The sequence below is a fragment of the Schistocerca nitens genome, chromosome 7 (assembly GCF_023898315.1).
Source record: "Schistocerca nitens isolate TAMUIC-IGC-003100 chromosome 7, iqSchNite1.1, whole genome shotgun sequence".
Lineage (NCBI taxonomy): Eukaryota > Metazoa > Arthropoda > Insecta > Orthoptera > Acrididae > Schistocerca > Schistocerca nitens.
Genome location: NC_064620.1, coordinates 556,799,397 through 556,818,023, shown reverse-complemented (window position 1 = coordinate 556,818,023; position 18,627 = coordinate 556,799,397). Strand labels below are relative to the sequence as shown.

The following is an 18,627-nucleotide window of genomic DNA, read 5'->3' as shown; positions in this document are numbered from 1 at the left end:
CAATCCGTAAATCGATCAGAAACGAATGGCCTGCTCGGCTTGAAAGACACAGACGCGTGAGCTGGTTTACCTGGAAAGACATGAAATTCAAACAAATTTTCTCAAGGAACTTAACTCTTGTACAGGACTGAAATTATGAGTGTAATGAAACGGGAGTGTGCATATTATGTAGCCAAACGAACGGATGGAAGATTATGCAAGGAGATAAGATGTCAATTCCAAGAAATAAGACATAGTCGATGGCTTAAAGGAAGATAGAAGACATTAAAGGACGTAGCGGAGGAATATGCATTTGTATAAAAGAAGATTTTATGGCCTTTGTAGAGCAATAGAACTAAAATGACTAATGAAGATGATGTTAATACCAAATTGACGATAAATATCTCAGATCAAGAACTGTTTTTGTATTCGCAAAACAATAGACGATGAAGTTATCTTTCAATTCCTAGAAGCAGCACTGTGCTGAAGAAAACTATGACTGTAAAATATCGTTAGTGTGTTAAAAAAGTTTTCTGTAGTTCTATAATGAACAAGTACAGAAATTATTGCATGGTTACTGCCCAGAACAGAGAAGGCAGGTAGCTGAGATACATGATTACTCATGTGGTATGAGGAAGAGGGGTACACCAGTCATATTAAAGAATAATCGGTATAGAGATGAATATTGGGGATATTGTGTCGCAGACGTACAAATAAAATTATTGAAATCAGAGTCCAAAAAATGAGGAAAAATATCATTTCCTTCGAAATAAAAAGTGGATATCTATGGTCAAATAGTTGTAAACCGTCTTAGAATGAGGTTTAATCTTACAGTTAGACGGTTCACGTTTCTCGAATACGAGGCAATCATGATGAAATGGTATCGTGAGACATCTGGAAACCTGCCTCGAAGCTGTCGCCTATGGTGAACAATGGTGTCTATTGCGGAACGTACGAACACAGAGGACAATGAAAAAGAAATATGTTTTCTTTTGTGAGACAACTGGGCCAACTGCGACAGTACGCAAACATCTTCAATCGATTTGGCCTGTACATGTCTTTTACGAACAACAGAACAAACCAGCAACTTGGTGCGGAAAGGGGGTGAGCCAGGGAACACTTGGAGTGGTACCTGGAACAGAGATGTGAAGTTCTCCTTATTGACGCTTGCAGGACACCTGTCCGAACACTGATGATCATCGTATTAGACCGCATAAGCGACAGAAGCAGCCATGCACCACGAATGTGTGCTGTATGAAGTCCCATTGAGTCAGCAGGAGGCGGTTCAGCAGTCCCTCGAGTCAATAGCATACATACAATGTCGACCGACTTTTTCGCTGTCGAGGAAAATGTGATACATGTAAAGTTTCGGTACAGGGTTATCCAGTAGATTGCACAGCTGTACAGTTAACATTTCAGTGATGCATTCGTCTTCCGAGACGACTGCGCACGTACACTGCGCGTTCACGTCGTAAACACCTTCCTCCAGGTGGCAGGAATTGACCGAATGGAAAAGCCTGCATTTTCTGTTGAATGAACCCGATTGAACTTCCTTGTGACCAGAAAATAGCAAGAGTTATTGTCAAGGAGAGGGACTTGCATAAGCAGTGACATCTCTGTGTTATTGTGGACAGCATGAAGACAAGGCTCGAAACTCGTTACACTGCACCGAAAGAGTAACATGGTATCGAATGTTACAGGTGTACTAAGATGTTTACTTTCGAAAAAACTGTGAGGGGCGATGAAAACGTTTCCCTTTGAGCTCGTTGCTGCAGCGTCTTTGCAACGTAGCGATGCTCCGACGCGGATATATAAGCACCGACAAGTACACTAGTGTGGTAGTCGTGTCTTTCCGACGTGTGTGTAGTAAATGAGGAAACTTGCACTGTGACGAAGTTATTACCAAATGCGTCCCAACAGGGCCAACGTGCTGTTATTATTTTCTTGGCTGCTGAAAAGCAAACACTGGTAGACATCCATCGGTGAATGAAGAATGTGTATGGGACAGCATATATGTCGAAAAATGGTGCGCACAGTTCAGTTCTGGTTGCGATTTGTCACAAGACGCCGTGCGGTATAGGGGGTCACCCATTACAGACAACTCAAGAGAGAGACCACGAATACCCGCCTATAGTCACAATTTATCTCCATGTGATTATAGCGCCTTCGATCCTATAGAAAATGCCGTGAAAGGTCGAGTTACGGACTTCTTCACACAGCACGACACGGCGTTTTACCAAAGGGGTATCTTCAACCTGGTGCCTCAATGTTTACGGCGACTTTGCTTAATTGGCATACCGATACTGAACTGTCCGGTCCTTGAACTGAAACTTCTTGCTCACCCTTTTCACTAACACATTTAAAATATAAATTTCATTTGATAGTGCAGTATTTATTTTCAGTTTCATAAAGTTACTCTTTCCTTTCAAGCACCCTCTGAATATAGCACACTTTCGTTGATGTCGGGGTGGTCTTAAATATGTTTACAGTAGTTACATCTAAAGCACAATTATGGTTAGAGAATGAAAACGTACTCCAGGTGGTCTATAATCTGTTCATTATTAGTGCAATTAGCCAATTATAGCTGTGGGTCATTTTCAGTGACATATTTCAAGCTTCACCATTGAAAATGATGTTGTGTAATGTCCTTAGGTCAGTTAGGTTTAAGTAGTTCTAAGTTCTAGGGGACTGATGACCATAGCTGTTAAGTCCCATAGTGCTCAGAGCCATTTGAACCATTGAAAATGACCCATGGTAGAAATTGGATAATTGCAAGGAAAACAAACAGATTATAGTCTACTTGGACACCTTTTCATTCTCAAAACAGTCTGAGGCTGTGGACAGCCACGAAAATAAAAATTGTGCAATTATCGTCATTGTAGACCTTGCATCTCTTCCGGACTTCAAAACTGTATGTTAGATGTCTCTCGTGTCAGTGATGCTGGACACTGATCTGTCGCACCTGCAGGGACACGACGCCGAGCACGACGTCGAGCAGCTGGGTGCAGGTGCAGGGGCAGCTCAAGTCGCCGCCGCCGGCGCCGCTGTCCCCGCCGCCCCCGCAGCCGTCCGGCCGCAGCCCGCCGCCGCCTCCGGCGCCATCCTCCGCCCCCGCGCCCGCGCTGCTATCCGCCTCCACGCTGACGGCGCACGTGATGCGGCGGCGGGACCTGGGCCCTGGGGGCGGCAACCTGTACACCTCTGTGGACTACCCGGACCTGCTGGCCGGCGGTGGCGCCCAGTGGGGATCAGGAAGGTCAGTACGCTACACTACAGTACACTACGCAGCAGGACCTACACAAATGTCGGGCAGAAGGGTGCATTGGGCGTCCAGGAGATCAGTACACTACATTTCAATTAACTAAACTACATTCCAGCCTTTATGGACTAGCCGGTTATGCTCTCCAGCAGGAATGGACAGATCAACAATCGAAGCTGAAATATCACCAATATATCTTTACATTTTAGACATTCTGCCTTCAACATTCTCAACATTGCTTTCCAGGTAATATTATCAAACATCTTTTCCAGATCTACGGTGATAACATAAGTTGGTTTCTTTTTCTATAATTGCTTTTCTATAAGGCATCTGCGTGTCATAATTGTCTCTCTTTTCCCGAAACCACTACTGAATCTAAACTGATTTTCAGTTAGCGTAATCCTGCAGCTTCTTTCCAACTCTCCTTGGTATAATCTTTATGGGATTTCTTTATTCATATGATATTAGGCTTAATGTTCTGCAGTGCTCACGTTTTGTAGCTCTCGCCTTTCTCAGTATGGGAACGGTGATACATTTCTGGGAGTCGCTGGTCTCTCTTCTGTGTTATAGATGGACGTGATCTTTTAATGCAACATTATTTTCATGCTATTGCCAGCATTCTTGAATATTTCTGCACGAATGTCTCGAATACCAGTTGGTTTCCCCTTCCTCATAATCTTCTAGCAGGGGAAAACGATGATGATACTGCATCTCGCAGATTTGGTGAGATCAACTAGCAGTAAATGCCCTGTGAGCAGTAAAGAAGAAAGCACGTAGAAATGAGGGCAATAGAACAGTTATGGCGTCTGTCCTAAGAGATTCGGTGAATCCACGAAAAATCTAAAGCTGAGTGGCCGGACGAGTATTTGAACCGCCGATCTCCCGAAAACTCTTTTTAGGCGGCATCTGATTACGCAGTCCTTACTGCAAATCACTGTCATGGAATTTAATCGTCAATGCTCCAGCGAGGGACAGCTAGACAAATCCGGCTTTACGGCTAGACCAAAATTACAGTAAGCGCCACTAAACTGTTTTGTGTATGTGTGTGTGTGGTAGCGTAAAGTCTGGATCGTATAAAGGCACTTGAGACTGAATGAACGGATCAACAAACCATTAGCAAACTTTCAACGAGAAGGCAGTTGTACTTCAGCGACTGCTACAAGCTGTCGCGTCTGCAAGTCGATTTATAGAAAGTAATCTCACTGTAATGATACAGAGAAGAGAACTGTGATTACACTGAGGTGACAAAAGCCATAGGATAGCGATGTGTACGTATAAAGATGGAGGTGGTATCACGTACACAATGTAGGCTACTGGCCATTAAAATTGCTACACCAAGAAGAAATGCAGATGATAAACGGGTTTTCATTGGACAAATAAATCATACTAGAACTGACATGTGATTACATTTTGGGTCCACAGATCCTGAGAAATCAGTACCCAGAACAACCACCTCTGGCCGTAATAGCGGCCTTGATACGCCTGGGCATTGGGTCAAACTGAGCGTGGATGGCGTGTACAGGTACAGCTGCCCATGCAGCTTCCACACGATACCACAGTTCATCAAGAGTAGTGACTGCCGTATTGTGACGAGCCAGATGGTCGGCCCCCACTGACCAGACGTTTTCAACTGGTGAGAGATCTGGAGAATGTGCTGGTCAGGGCAGCAGTCGAACATTTTCTGTATCCAGAAAGGCTCGTACAGGACCTGCAACATGCGGTTGTGATTTATCCTGCTGAAATGTATTGTTTCGCAGGGATCGAATGAAAGGTAGAGCCACGGGTCGTAACACATCTGAAATGTAACGTCCACTGTTCAAAGTGCCGTCAATGCGAACAAGAGGTGACCGAGACGTGTAACCAATGGCACTCCATACCATCACGCCGGGTGATACACCAGTATGGCGTTGACGAATACACGCTTCCAATGTGCGTTCACCGCGATGTCGCCAAACACGGATGCGACCATCATGATGCTGTAAACTGAACCTGGATTCATCCGAAAAAATTACGTTTTGGCATTCGTGCTCTAAGGTTCGTCGTTGAGTACACCATCACAGGCGCTCCTGTCTGTGATGCAGCGTCAAGGGTAACCGCAGCCATGGTCTCCGAGCTGATAGCCCATGCTGCTGCAAACGTCGTCGAACTGTTCGTGTAGATGGTTGTTGTCTTGCAGACGGCCCCATCTGTTGCCTCAAGGATTGAGACGTGGCTGCACGATCCGTTACAGCCATGCGGATAAGATGCCTGTTATCTCGACTGCTAGTGATACGAGGCCGGTGGGATCCAGCACGACGTTCCGTATTACCTTCCCGAACCCACCGATTCCATATTCTGCTAACAGTCATTGGATATCGACCAACGCAAGCAGCAAAGTCGCGATACGATAAACAGCAATCGCGATACGCTACAATCCGACCTTTATCAAAGTCGGAAACGTGATGGTTCGTATTTCTCCTCTTTACAGGAGGCATCACAAGAACGTTTCACCAGGCAACGCCGGTCAACTGCTGTTTGTGTATGAGAAATCGGTTGGAAACTTTCATCATGTCAGCACGTTGTAGGTGTCGCCACCGACCCCAACCTTGTGTGAATGCTCTGAAAACTTATTCATTTGCATATCACAGCATCTTCTTCTTGTCGGTTAAATTTCGCGTCTGTAGCACGTCATCTTCGTGGTGTAGCAATTTTAGTGACAAGTAGTGTACATTCCAGCCTTTATGGACTAGCCGGTTATGCTCTCCAGCAGGAATGTACAGATCAGTCCGCTACACTACCTACATTACACTCAATCCCCTACATCCACTTAGATTACACAGATCTACTGGCCAGGCGGCAGTGTGCAGTGGGGATCCTAGATGTCAGTACACTACACTACATTACGTTACACTACATTCCTGTATGTACATGTCAGTGTACTACCATGAGCCTTGGATCTGTGGCGATATGTACAGTGGCTCTGGAAGACCACTATGTTACACCACATCACACTTCACTACGCTAGTCTCATTAAAGTTCCGCCTGTTGGCCGAGGGCATGTACGTGACTAAGGTGACAGTACTCTACAATACGCTGTGGCCTCTACATGTTGGCAGACTATCTGAACTTGCGGCTGGTAAAGTGTTCGTGTGGTGAACCAGGAGGTCAACATGCTATTGCAGACTACACCACGCTACAATTCCAGCAATACATCTTCTTGGACTGCTAGACGTACTGGCCAGAGGTAGCGCTGTGCTGCACTGGGAGGTTATTATATTACACGACACCACACTGAATCTTCTACCGGGACTTTCCAGCCACTGGCAGTCCACAGTGGGTCTCTAGGAGGGCAGTAAACTGCTCTAACCTACACTACAAGGAACACTCCACACCTTCATAGGATATCTACACATGATAGCTGGTGACCACACTCAGTGGCAACTGAAGTAAGTACACTACACCCCATTTCAATCTGGGCTCTACGCTTCTGTGAACTATCCGAACGTGGTGGCCACAGGAAGGAGTGCAGTGTGTTCCGGGAGGTTAGTACGCTATACTGCAATCTACCACTTCTCGAACGTCCTTTACGCAGCGGACGGCGCTAAATTACAGCATCTCACAGCACGCTGCACCAAAGTAATACATATTTTTGTTAATTCTCTAACCCTAAAGGTAGAGCTTCTGATTGTTTTCTTAATTTTTTGCCCCAGAGCGGACTCTGATCTGTTGCAGGCTCAGACTCTTGCCAGCAAATTACCAGACGAGTTTTTATTGGGCCAAAGGAAATATCAGTTGGGAAAGTTTTGTGTTCCAGAAACTGGCATATAAACCAAGAAAAACTCCAAAAAATCCTGGCTCAAAAGCGGAGATGTGAACTATTGTCAATTTAACACGGGAGCAATATGTCCCACACAAAAATGGAAAACCTCTGGATTATGTAATCGTATTTCTTTCTTTGTATACAGAGCAAAGTGGACGATTTGCCCGGTATGCCGCTGTGAGTTTTAGTCGTTGTGGGTCAAAGGCGATGGATCAAGGCAGACAGTTTACACTATATTTACAAGATGCGACATGGTCGCGAATGGAACAGTGACCCGAAAAAGAAGAATAAATTTTTTTTATTTCATATCTATGGTCACAAACATGTAAGTCGACAGACTACTGGTTTTTATAAAACAGATCTGAAGACGGTCATTGCTAACCGAAACCGGTTGTCTGAGGAGTTGCAGCTTTCATAGATATGAAACAAAATAAGTTTATTTAGTTTACATTATAATTTTTGCCAGCATGGTGTATGAGGTAGCAATGCGTTCAGAACATTCTGCTTACGGCGTTAATGCAATATGGAACTAGAACATATTTGTGCACTCAAAGAATACGTCCAGACTCACATGGCTGCCGGTGTTGTTAACTGTTTATGAAGTAAGCGCCTTTATAAACTTTCATCTCTGTAGAACAACGCAGAGGAAATTTGTTTTTCCTTTCCGTCACGAAGACGTTAGCGACCCTCAACCGCGCAGAAGGATACCTGAACAGAAAAAGTAGAAAGTATAGTGCAGAATTGGTTAATATGGTCACTGTGGCAACATCACACAGCAATTAATGACAAAGCACGAAATTAGCAAATTTTACACATCCGAGGAAAACCTGCTGTAGTCGAGCCGCCGATGAAAATATTAGTAATCTGCCAAATGATGATCCTGAAGGTCAAGGAAAAGTTCTGAAATAGCTCTAGCATTGAATATCCAGTGTGGAGAGTTGTCCAAAAATCCAGAGATAGTAGCGAAGGATGTGATTCGGCGTCAACGAGAGTGGTCAGCGGTTTTCCTGGCACGCCAGCGATCTGCCAGTTGCGATTTTTTTTCCGTTAGTGGCCGTTTTATTCACCCACGCAAGTGCCTGGCTCGGTAGTACGTATATTGCTGCTCTTCGACCAAATGGCGTTAAAAATTTAAATATGTAGCTTTTTCACTGTTACAAGTATTAGAATAATTTATTAAAGTAAAATAAATATGTTTCATGATTTAATATGAAACGTAGGTGATGATGGTGTAACTGCTATTTCTTCTTCTTCAGTGTTCAGCCATGAAACTCGTTTTCAGCAGTACGCCATTCCACTCTTCTATCTGCCTTTTCTGTATCACTCTTGGCATGAAATGAATGGCATCCTTGATCATGTTCAACGATTCCTTCCGCCAAAATCTGCTTCTGCTAGTGTACTGATGATTTTATTGTGTATTCAAATGTGTCCTACCAGTTTGTCTCTTCTTGTTTGGATGTGCACCCAGTAAGGTCGAGATTCCTGAGATTTTCTTGTACTTCTTCAGTAGTATCTGTATTTTTTAAGTTTATCTCAGAAACAGTCTTCTCCAACACCAAATAACCAGGGCTTCTAGCTGTCTTCACTCTTGTTTTACTAATGCTCAATTTTCACACCAACACCCATACAGGTCAACATTCCACACAAATGATTTCATGGTCCGTTTCGCTATTTCCGAACTGATCTTGTTGCTGGTGAATGAGTTCTGTCTGAAACTGTACTGTGCTCACAGTTTCTTTCTGCCTTCTGAATTGCTTTTGATCCTGCCTCTCAAATAGACAAATTCCTGTATCATTTCTAGCTCCTGTCTTCCAGTTTTCATTCTTAGAGATTCATATCTTATTATGTACTGCACAGCATTTCTCTGGCTTTTCTCCTGTTTATTATAATACCACATTCGCTACAGAAAATCCTCTCCACTGCGCTGAGGACCTTTAGTAGATCTTGTCTCGTCTTCGTGACGCCAGCAATATCATTAGAGTAACGCAGCATGTCTATCCTCCATCCACTAATTTTGCCCTCCATCTCATTTGTTTCATGAACTGTGCATACATGTTCTCGGATGCAAGCATCGAATATAAAAGGAGAGAAAGCGCATCCTTGTCTCTCACCATTTCTTAATTTCGCTACTTGCTCCTTATCAACAATCGAAGCAGAAATATTACCAATATATCTTAACATTTTAGACATTCTGCCTTCAACATTCTCAACATTGCTTTCCAGATAATATTATCAAAAATCTTTTCCCGATCTACGGTGATAAGTTGGTTTCTTTTTCTATAACTGCTTTTCTATAAGACGTCTGCGTGGCGGAATCGTCTCTTTTTCCGAAACCACTACTGAATCTAAACTGATTTTCACTTAGCGTAATCCTCCACCTTCATTCCAACTCTCCTGAGAATAATCCTTACGGTAATTTTTCATTCATATGATATTAGGCTTAATGTTCTGCAGTGGTCACAGTTTGTAGCTCTCGCCTTCCTCAGTATTAGAACGGTGATACATTTCTGGAATTCGTTGGTCTCTCTTTTGTGTTATAGATAGACGTGCTCTTTTCCTACAACCTTATTTTCATGCTATTGCCAGCATTCTTAAATAGTTCTGCACGAATGTCTCGAATACCAGTGGCTTTCTCCCTTATGACCTTCCTCACAATCTTCTTGCAGAGGAAGACGATGATGATAGTGAATCTGACCGACTTGGTGAGATCAACTAGCAGTAAATGCCCCGTGTGCAGGAAAGAAGAAAGCATGAAGAAATGAGGGACGATAGAACAGTTATGTCATCTGCCTTAACAGATACGGTGAATCCACGGAAAATCTAAAGCTGAGTGGCCGGACGAGTATTTGAACCGCCTATCTCCCGAAAGCCCTTTGTAGGCGGCATCTGATTACGCAGCCCTTACTGCAAATCACTATCATGAAATTTAATAGTAAGTGCTCCAGAGAGGGACGGCTAGGCAAATCCGGCTTTACAAGCAGAGTTCGTGAAACAAACGTAGAAATCAATGTGGATTCGTCTGCGTAACGGCAGGCAGAGCGCTGTGTTGACAACGTGTCCCTACATAGCGCATCAGGGGATGACACGGTGATTGATAGTCATCCATTGAGGCTTCGCAGCCTGGACGACCAGCTCGTTTACGAATACCCTCACTATCTAAAATCAGGTGGAAATTTCGGAATTTGGCCACCAGTCCAGAGAATCTCAGTCACTTCGTATAGCGTCTCAGATCATCGTCAAATGCTCGAAGCGGGCACTCCTTAATAATCATTTCTACTGTTTACTCCTCTGCCGCACGGTCACAGTCAGCTGATGAAGGTAAAGCCCACTTCTCCATGGTGTGACCACACCTCTCCTGACCTATCCGCACGCTGTTCAGCTTCGGCCAGGCTCGACGCGGTGGTTCGAATCCCTTAAACGTTTTGTGGGTCTTAATCCAGGTGAGCATTGTTTGTTGGATGTTCGTTTGAGCGTTGTCGCCAGTTGGAGATTACGATGAAGGGACTGATACTTCATGGTTCAGTCCAGGTGGTATGCGTGATTTCAGACGAGTTGTTGATGGGTCTTGTAGGTCGTCGTAGAAGGGAACGTTCTCATGAGAAGTGATCTTCTATAGAAAATTACTTCAGCTGCTTCCTCCTGTGATCTTGCGGAGCAATGCTACTGAGGACAGGTAACCAGTGAATGGGAGGAGACTTAACACTGCCAGTTATAACTATCCTGACTTCCGTTAGGTGTATCTCAGTCATTGTAGTTTTCCCACACAGGAGCGCAATTCCTACCAGCAGAATACACAAGGGCGAGTGCAGTAGGGCGGAGAGTATTGGCGTCCGTACCCCAATAGCTTCGTGCGGTCATGCGAAGTAGTGTCACAATTGGGCCAAGTTTCTTAGATAACTTAATTCAATGTTGTTTGAATGTCGAGGATCAACCCAGAGTGATGGGGCACCGAAATTCCGCTGAAAGTCGCAGATAACTTGTTTCGAGCTTCTGTAGTATTTAGAAAGAATACCGCAATTTCAGTTTTATATGGCTTAGACTGGAGTCTCCATTTACGCAAGCAATCGTCGATCGGCGATTTCGTCGTATCACTTGTCAACACATTCTCATAGTGCTAAACATCTTTAATCTTAAATAAAATATGGCGTTTCAGTCTTCGATCGCTATTCTTTATTCTCAATAACCGGTTTCGGGCTAGCTGCCCATCTTCAGATCATATGTTGTGGTTACAGAGTAACTTGTCCGTCAAAGTTACTCTGTAACTACAACATATGATCTGAAGATGGGCAGCTAGCCCGAAACCGGTTATTGAGAATAAAGAATAGCGATGGAAGACGGAAACGCCATATTTTACTTAATGAACGATCGCGGACCTCCCAGTGAGACAACCATGTCTTGTTTTGATAATCTTTAATTTTTACTGCAGTCGGGCGATCCCTGTGAAACGATTTACAGCAAAACGTATGTAAAGTATTTGTCTATGAACGGTCCTTCTTAGGAGTAACCAAGCACGGAAGACTCATCAGTTTCTTGAAGGTGTAATTCGTAATAACAATTATTGAATACATTAGCGCACAAACCCAATATAAGAGTAGCACATAAAGATCAATAAAAATTAAAACACTAAGATTATAAAGAAGTAATTTTCTTTCAAGTTTCATTAAAAGACAGTAGGTCGTAACACAGCTACACAGTCATAGCGTGGAGGCTTTCACGGCCGGCGTCTTCAGTAATTAAAACTTCCGGGCTAAGAGGCCGTGGTCCAATAGTAGAAATACTTCTCCCTGACGTTTCGTTGCCGGCTGCGGGCAACATCATCTGAGGTGAGTCTACGACTGGCTGCTAGGCCGTGGAGGTCCTGTTTATATAGAGCGCGTAGAGGGCGCCACCACTCGTCACGTGTTGTCAACAGTAAAACTATCTCTGGCTGGCGTCATTACTCTCGATCGGAGGTAATCGATTGTCACATCTTTGGTACAGAGTCGATCGCCATATCTTATCTAGCTTCAAGCCTTCTTCTTTCCTGTTAAAATTATTGTGGTGTTTAAAAATCTCTACAGCCTCTCTATACATACGTGCATAATAACGCGATGTCTTAGCTAGCACGCTCGTCTCACTAAATTTTATTTCATGGTCACCCGTTTCAAAAACATGTTCCGCTACAGCCGATTTGTCCGTGTCTCCCACCCTCTATGCGCTCTATATAAACAGGACCTCCACGGCCTAGCAGCCAGTCGTAGACTCACCTCAGATGATGTTGCCCGCAGCCGGCAACGAAACGTCAGGGAGAAGTATTTCTACTATTGGACCACGGCCTCTTAGCCCGGAAGTTTTAATTACTGACAGCTACACAGTATTCAATTAATTAATGAGAAAGTTCAACACCCTATCGTCGTGCTCTTTGCACTGACGAAACAAACGTATTTGGACACCTTCTAATGTCGTGTCGCACCTCCTTTCGTCCAATGCAGTACAGCAACCGGACGTGGCTAGGACTGAACAAGTCGTTGGAAGGCCCCCACAGAAATGTTGCCGTCCGTAATTGCGAAACTGTTGCCAGTACGAACTTTCGACTATGTCCCATACATGTTCAGTGGGATTCATGTCGGGCGATCTGGGTGGCCAGTCCATTCGCTTGAATTGTCCAGAATATTCTTCAGACCAATTGCGGCCCGGTGATGTGGTGCAATATTATCCGTAAATATTTCATCTTCGTTTGGGATCGTTAGTGGCTGCAAATGGCCTCCAAGTTGCCGGAGCCCCATAGGAACCAGTTCTTCCCATGTAAACACTGCACACACCATTATGGATCCACCAAAAGCTTCCACATTGCCTTGTTGACGGATTAATGGCTTCATGGAGTCTGTGCCACACTGGAAACCTACCATCAGCTCTTACAGGGTGTTTCAAAAATGACCGGTATATTTGAAACGGCAATAAAAACTAAACGAGCAGCGATAGAAATACACCGTTTGTTGCAATATGCTTGGGGCAACAGTACATTTTCAGGCAGACAAACTTTCGAAATTACAGTAGTTGCCATTTTCAACAACAGATGGCGCTGCGGTCTGGGAAACTCTATAGTACGATATTTTCCACATATCCACCATGCGTAGCAATAATATGGTTAGTCTCTGAATGAAATTACCCGAAACCTTTGACAACGTGTCTGGCGGAATGGCTTCACATGCAGATGAGATGTACTGTTTCAGCTGTTCAATCGTTTCTCGATTAAAGCAATCACACGATCATCGAAATATTCATTCAGGAAATTAAAGACGTCGGCCGTGCGATGTGGCCGGGCACCATCTTGCATAAATCACGAGGTGTTCGCAGTGTCGTCTAAGGCAGTTTGTACCGCCACAAATTCACGAAGAATGTCCAGATAGCGTGATGCAGTAATCGTTTCGGATCTGAAAAATGGGCCAATGATTCCTTTGGAAGAAATGGCGGCCCAGACCAGTACTTTTTGAGGATGCAGGGACGATGGGACTGCAACATGGGGCTTTTCGGTTCCCCATATGCGCCAGTTCTGTTTATTGACGAAGCCGTCCAGGTAAAAATAAGCTTCGTCAGTAAACCAAATGCTGCCCACATGCATATCGCCGTCATCAATCCTGTGCACTATATCGTTAGCGAATGTCTCTCGTGCAGCAATGGTAGCGGCGCTGAGGGGTTGCCGCGTTTGAATTTTGTATGGATAGAAGTGTAAACTCTGGCGCATGAGACGATACGTGGACGTTGGCGTCATTTGGACCGCAGCTGCAACACGGCGAACGGAAACCCGAGGCCGTTGTTGGATCACCTACTGCACTAGCTGCGCGTTGCCCTCTGTGGTTGCCGTACGCGGTCGCCCTACCTTTCCAGCACGTTCATCCGTCACGTTCCCAGTCCGTTGAAATATTTCAAACAGATCCTTTATTGTATCGCTTTTCGGTCCTTTGGTTACATTAAACCTCCGTTGAAAACTTCGTCTTGTTGCAACAACACTGTGTTCTAGGCGGTGGAATTCCAACACCAGAAAAATCCTCTGTTCTAAGGAATAAACCATGTTGTCTACAGCACACTTGCACGTTGTGAACAGCACACGCTTACAGCAGAAAGACGACGTACAGAATGGCGCACCCACAGACTGCGTTGTCTTCTATATCTTTCACATCACTTGCAGCGCCATCTGTTGTTGAAAATTGTAACTACTGTAATTTCGAAAGTTTGTCCGCCTGAAAATGTACTGTTGTCCCAAGCATATTGCAACAAACGGTGTATTTCTATCGCTGCTCGTTTATTTTTTTTATTGCCGTTTCAAATATACCGGTCATTTTTGAAACACCCTGTACCAACAGAAATTGGGCTCTTCTGACCACGCAACTGTCGTCAAGGGTCCAACGAGCCCAGCTTAGGCGCTACAGGCGATGACGTGCTGTTAGCAAAGACACTCGCGTCGGTCGTCTGCTGCCATAGCCCATTAACTCCAAATTTCGCAGCACTGTCCTAAAGGATAGTTTCGTCGAATGTACCACATTGATTTCTGCGGTTGTTTCACGAAGTCTCCTTGTCTGTTAGCGCAGACTACTCTGCCCAAGCGCCGTTTCTCTCAGTCACTGTGAGAGATAATGTCTGAAATCTGGTATGATCGGCACAACGTTGACATTGTGGATCTCGGAATACGGAATGCCCTAACGATTTCCGAAATGAAATGTCCCATGCGTACAGCTGCAACTAGCATTCCGCGTTCAGAGTCTGTTAATTCTTGTCGTGCGCTCATAATCCCGTCGGAAACCTATTCACATGGATCAGGCGAGTGCAAAGGACAGTTCCACCAATTCTCTACCATTTTATATCTTGAGTGCACCATACTACCGCCATCTGCATATATGCATGTGCTATCACATGACTTCAGTCAACTAACTGTAAGCGTCATCAACTGCCAAATTATACCTTTGATAGCTTCTACCCTGCGGCAGAAAAACGTTGTAGTATAAAATTAGATTAATTTAATAGCCTTAAAAATTCTTACAGGAACAGAATTGTGGAATCTGCCATCATTGTCCAAAGCGACATAGTCAGTCTAAGGGTTACCAGTTAATGACTACAAAATGATTCGAACAACTTTTATTTAACTTATCTGATAATGATTGCGAAATAACTCGAACCATAGCTCTAAAAGTGAGCAGATAATAATTGTAAAATAGTTTAAATAACAGTTCCAGTATGCAAAAAATACACGGAGAGCTCAGACGCGTGCTATCGTTTTAAACACATTTACAACATGCTATCCACAGCAATGTAGATCGTCATCTATTCAGCACAGCTGTTTTCAGTTAAGCGCCGTTGCTCAAAACAAGATCAGTTAATTCAGCTATAATCCAGAGGTAGATGAGTCACACGTTTAATTAGACACCTGCCGTGATGTACAGAGCTGCGATCACTGTGGCGCAACCACTCGCGCACATCAAAATGCTCGCACCTCTACAAATACGAGAATCGTTCAATAACTAATGCCTACATCTTTTTTCTCAGAGCATATTTGTTTTTAAGAGTCAGAATTTGATGACAATATACATCAACATGTTTTGTCCATGACCTCTTTTTCTGCGTAGACTCCATCACGTACGCCAACGTTGCGGAAGAGCGTATACTCCCTGCTGGTAAAAGGTCTTGTTCTGTAGGCATAGTCATGTTTTCACTGCATGGCTGACACTCTCGTCATCTTCAAAGTGTTTCCCCGTAGAGAATCTTTAAGCAGCCCAAAGAGATGGAAGACGGAGAGTGCTAGGTCTGGACTGTAGGGTGGATGTGGTAATGATGTCCAACCCAAATTGGTGATGTGTCCCTGGGTTCTCAGACTTGTATGTGGGCGTCCATTATCTTGTTGGAGCAAGATTTCTCCTGAATTCTTGTCCGATCAAACACATCGGAAACGGTTCTTGAATTTATTCAGAGTCTTCACGTATGCTTCTGAATAATTGATGGTTGACCCTCTTGGTATCACATCCACGAAAATGACTCCATTACAATCCCAGAAAACTGTCACGATGACTTTTTCGGCAGAGGGCGTTGTCTTGAATTTCTTCTCTAGCGGTGAATGAGGATGATGCCACTCCATGGAATGCCTTTTTGTTTCCGGCGCAAAGTGGTGAATCCAGGTTTCGTCCCCCGTCACGATCCGTGTCAGAAATGCTTCTTTGTAGGTCTCAAAACGCTCCAACAATTGAGAGGAAATGGCCTTTCGTTGAATCTGATGGCCCTCTGTGAGCATTCGTGGAACCCATCGTGAGCACCTCTTTGAATATCCGAGAGTCTCGTTCATTGCAGACACCTTCCAACGGGAACGACAGCTGTAGAGCCAATTGTCGAGTTGTGATGTGACGGTCGGCACGAATAAGGGCATCGCACGATTGAGCATGTTTGGAGCAGTGGCTGTGACAGGACGTCCCGAGCGTGGCTGATCACGGAGCTCTGTTTCTCCCTTTCCTGTGGAAGTAACTTTCTTTACCCATCGCCCAACTCCACTCCTATCAACTGCAGCATCGCCATACACTGCACACAAACGTTTATGAGTGTTCACAATTGTTTCTTTTTCTGCACACAAGAATTTAATAACAACACGCTGCTTGTAACGTGAGTCGTATGTAGATGCCATTTTGACACTGTAATACAGTTTCCAGAACGGTTCGAAACTTCACCGGAGCTCAGAACAAACACTAAATGTGAAGCACCAACAAGGCGTTTGTTTATGTATAAACATGGCTTTTTAAAAGATGTGGGACATTACTTGTTGAACAACCGTCGTACGCTCTCTCTCTCTCTCTCGTCGCCCGAACAGACTTCAGAAGGTCCAACGATACCACCCACCCGTCACGTCATTCTCAGCCGATAGACATAACTGGATGCGGATATGGAGGGGCATGTGGTCAGTATCACGCTCTCCAGGCCGTTGTCAGTTTTCGTGGCCGGAGACGCTACTTCTCAGTCAAGTAGCTCCTCAGTTGGCCTTATAAGGCCTGAGTTCAGCCCGCTTGTCATCAGCTCTGGGCAGACCCGAAAGGTCACCCATCCAAGTGCTAGCCGAATCCAGCAGTGCTTCGTGAACCGGTGTTACCACTGCGGCAAGACCGTTGGCCAACATCATACAGCCACACAATAAAGACGGACGTTGAACGTGCTCTATAGCTATACACTGTCGATTTCAGCCAGACCGGCTGCGGAAACGAAGCATAAGCTTTTCCTGGTGCACGGTGCTAAAGCTGTCTACAGCTCGTCCGCGTGCCCCTGTATTTCTGCTATACTGCTCGTACAATTTTCAGCTGTCTTCCACGTTCTAAAGGTGTCACACTGGCCAACGTTCCGGGTAGATGCATGTACGATCGCTCTGAAAAATGTGATTAATCGTGCTGTCGCTAGTCACAGCTCAAATGTGCTCCATCATCAACCTACAGACGAGTTTTGCTGAGTCCTAACTCCATTCTAAGTACCTGATGTGCGCATCTGTACCGAACACGTTCAGAAGTCTAGGATCACGCCATAAATATGGATGCTCTATTGACTGTCTCTAGCATCTCAACGACGCCGCTATTTATTCTGGTAAGCATTGCAAGTTTTCATTAAACCATTTTGAATACTGATTAGGGTAAAATAATGTAATAAGTAACACTATAATCTATATACCATCCATTTATTATCCACGGAAAATTCTGGTTGTGAATAGAGAGTTATTTAGGAATAAAGGAGACGACTCGCCGAAAGGCAGAAGCGTTACATTGTCGACAGGCATACAACAAAATGTAAATAGCATGACTAGCTCGGAATGCACTTTATTTCTCAAGCTTGTAGGAAAAAAAAATCACACACACACACACACACACACACACACACACACACACACGCACGCACGCACGCGCACACCCACTCATATGCAAAGTCGTCTGAGCGCAATTTAGTGAGATAGGCGTATGCGTGTCAGTGATTGTGTGTGTGTTTGTGTGGATGTTTTTGCTATAAGCTAGAAAAAGAAAGTGCATTCCGAAAGTTAGCCAAGTTCTGCACCTCATGTTTGTATCCCTATCGATGATGCAGTGCTTCTGCCTTTCGGTGAGTCGTCTCCATTATCATCCACTGACGTTGATTAACCACTGAGTGGGCGCGCCTATCTGTGGAGTGCTCCAACGACAAATAACGTTGTCTTGTACCGTTCCGTTGTCGTTTCACAATAGCGAACCCGTACCTATTCCTTCATTACTGCTCAAGCTAACACCGTTATAAGCTGTGTAAACTGTGCTGTCACGTACAAAGTTCAAAGTGAGAAGCAGTAATATAAAATAAACAGCGAGCACGATGAAATAAAATTTCCCGAGCCAAGGAAGAACCCACCCTGCCCACATGTTGTTAAGAGAGAAAGTTTATCTAGTATTTTCACCCTGACATAATGCTTTAGAATGCTCATCCTGACAATTGACAGCATCAAAAGAGAAAACCCAGTTACATTTAGTGACAGAAGTGTTACATTTAGTAGCACAACTGTTACAGTGGGGTAGCTTGCGTGCCTCGACGATACAGTAGCCATACCGTAGGGACAACTATAATGGAGGGG

General features: G+C 44.5%; 1 protein-coding gene across 1 annotated transcript in view; it reads left to right on the top strand.

Annotated features, from left to right (window-relative positions):
* Positions 1 to 18,627, top strand: part of LOC126195746 (leucine-rich repeat-containing protein 24-like) — a gene marked incomplete at its 5' end in the record, with an annotated part of 210,738 nt that overhangs the window by 153,476 nt on the left and 38,635 nt on the right. Inside the window, one exon of the mRNA XM_049934372.1 lies at positions 2,948 to 3,061. Within this exon, the coding sequence (XP_049790329.1) occupies positions 2,948 to 3,061 (114 nt within the window). The remainder of the gene's footprint in view (positions 1 to 2,947; positions 3,062 to 18,627) is intronic.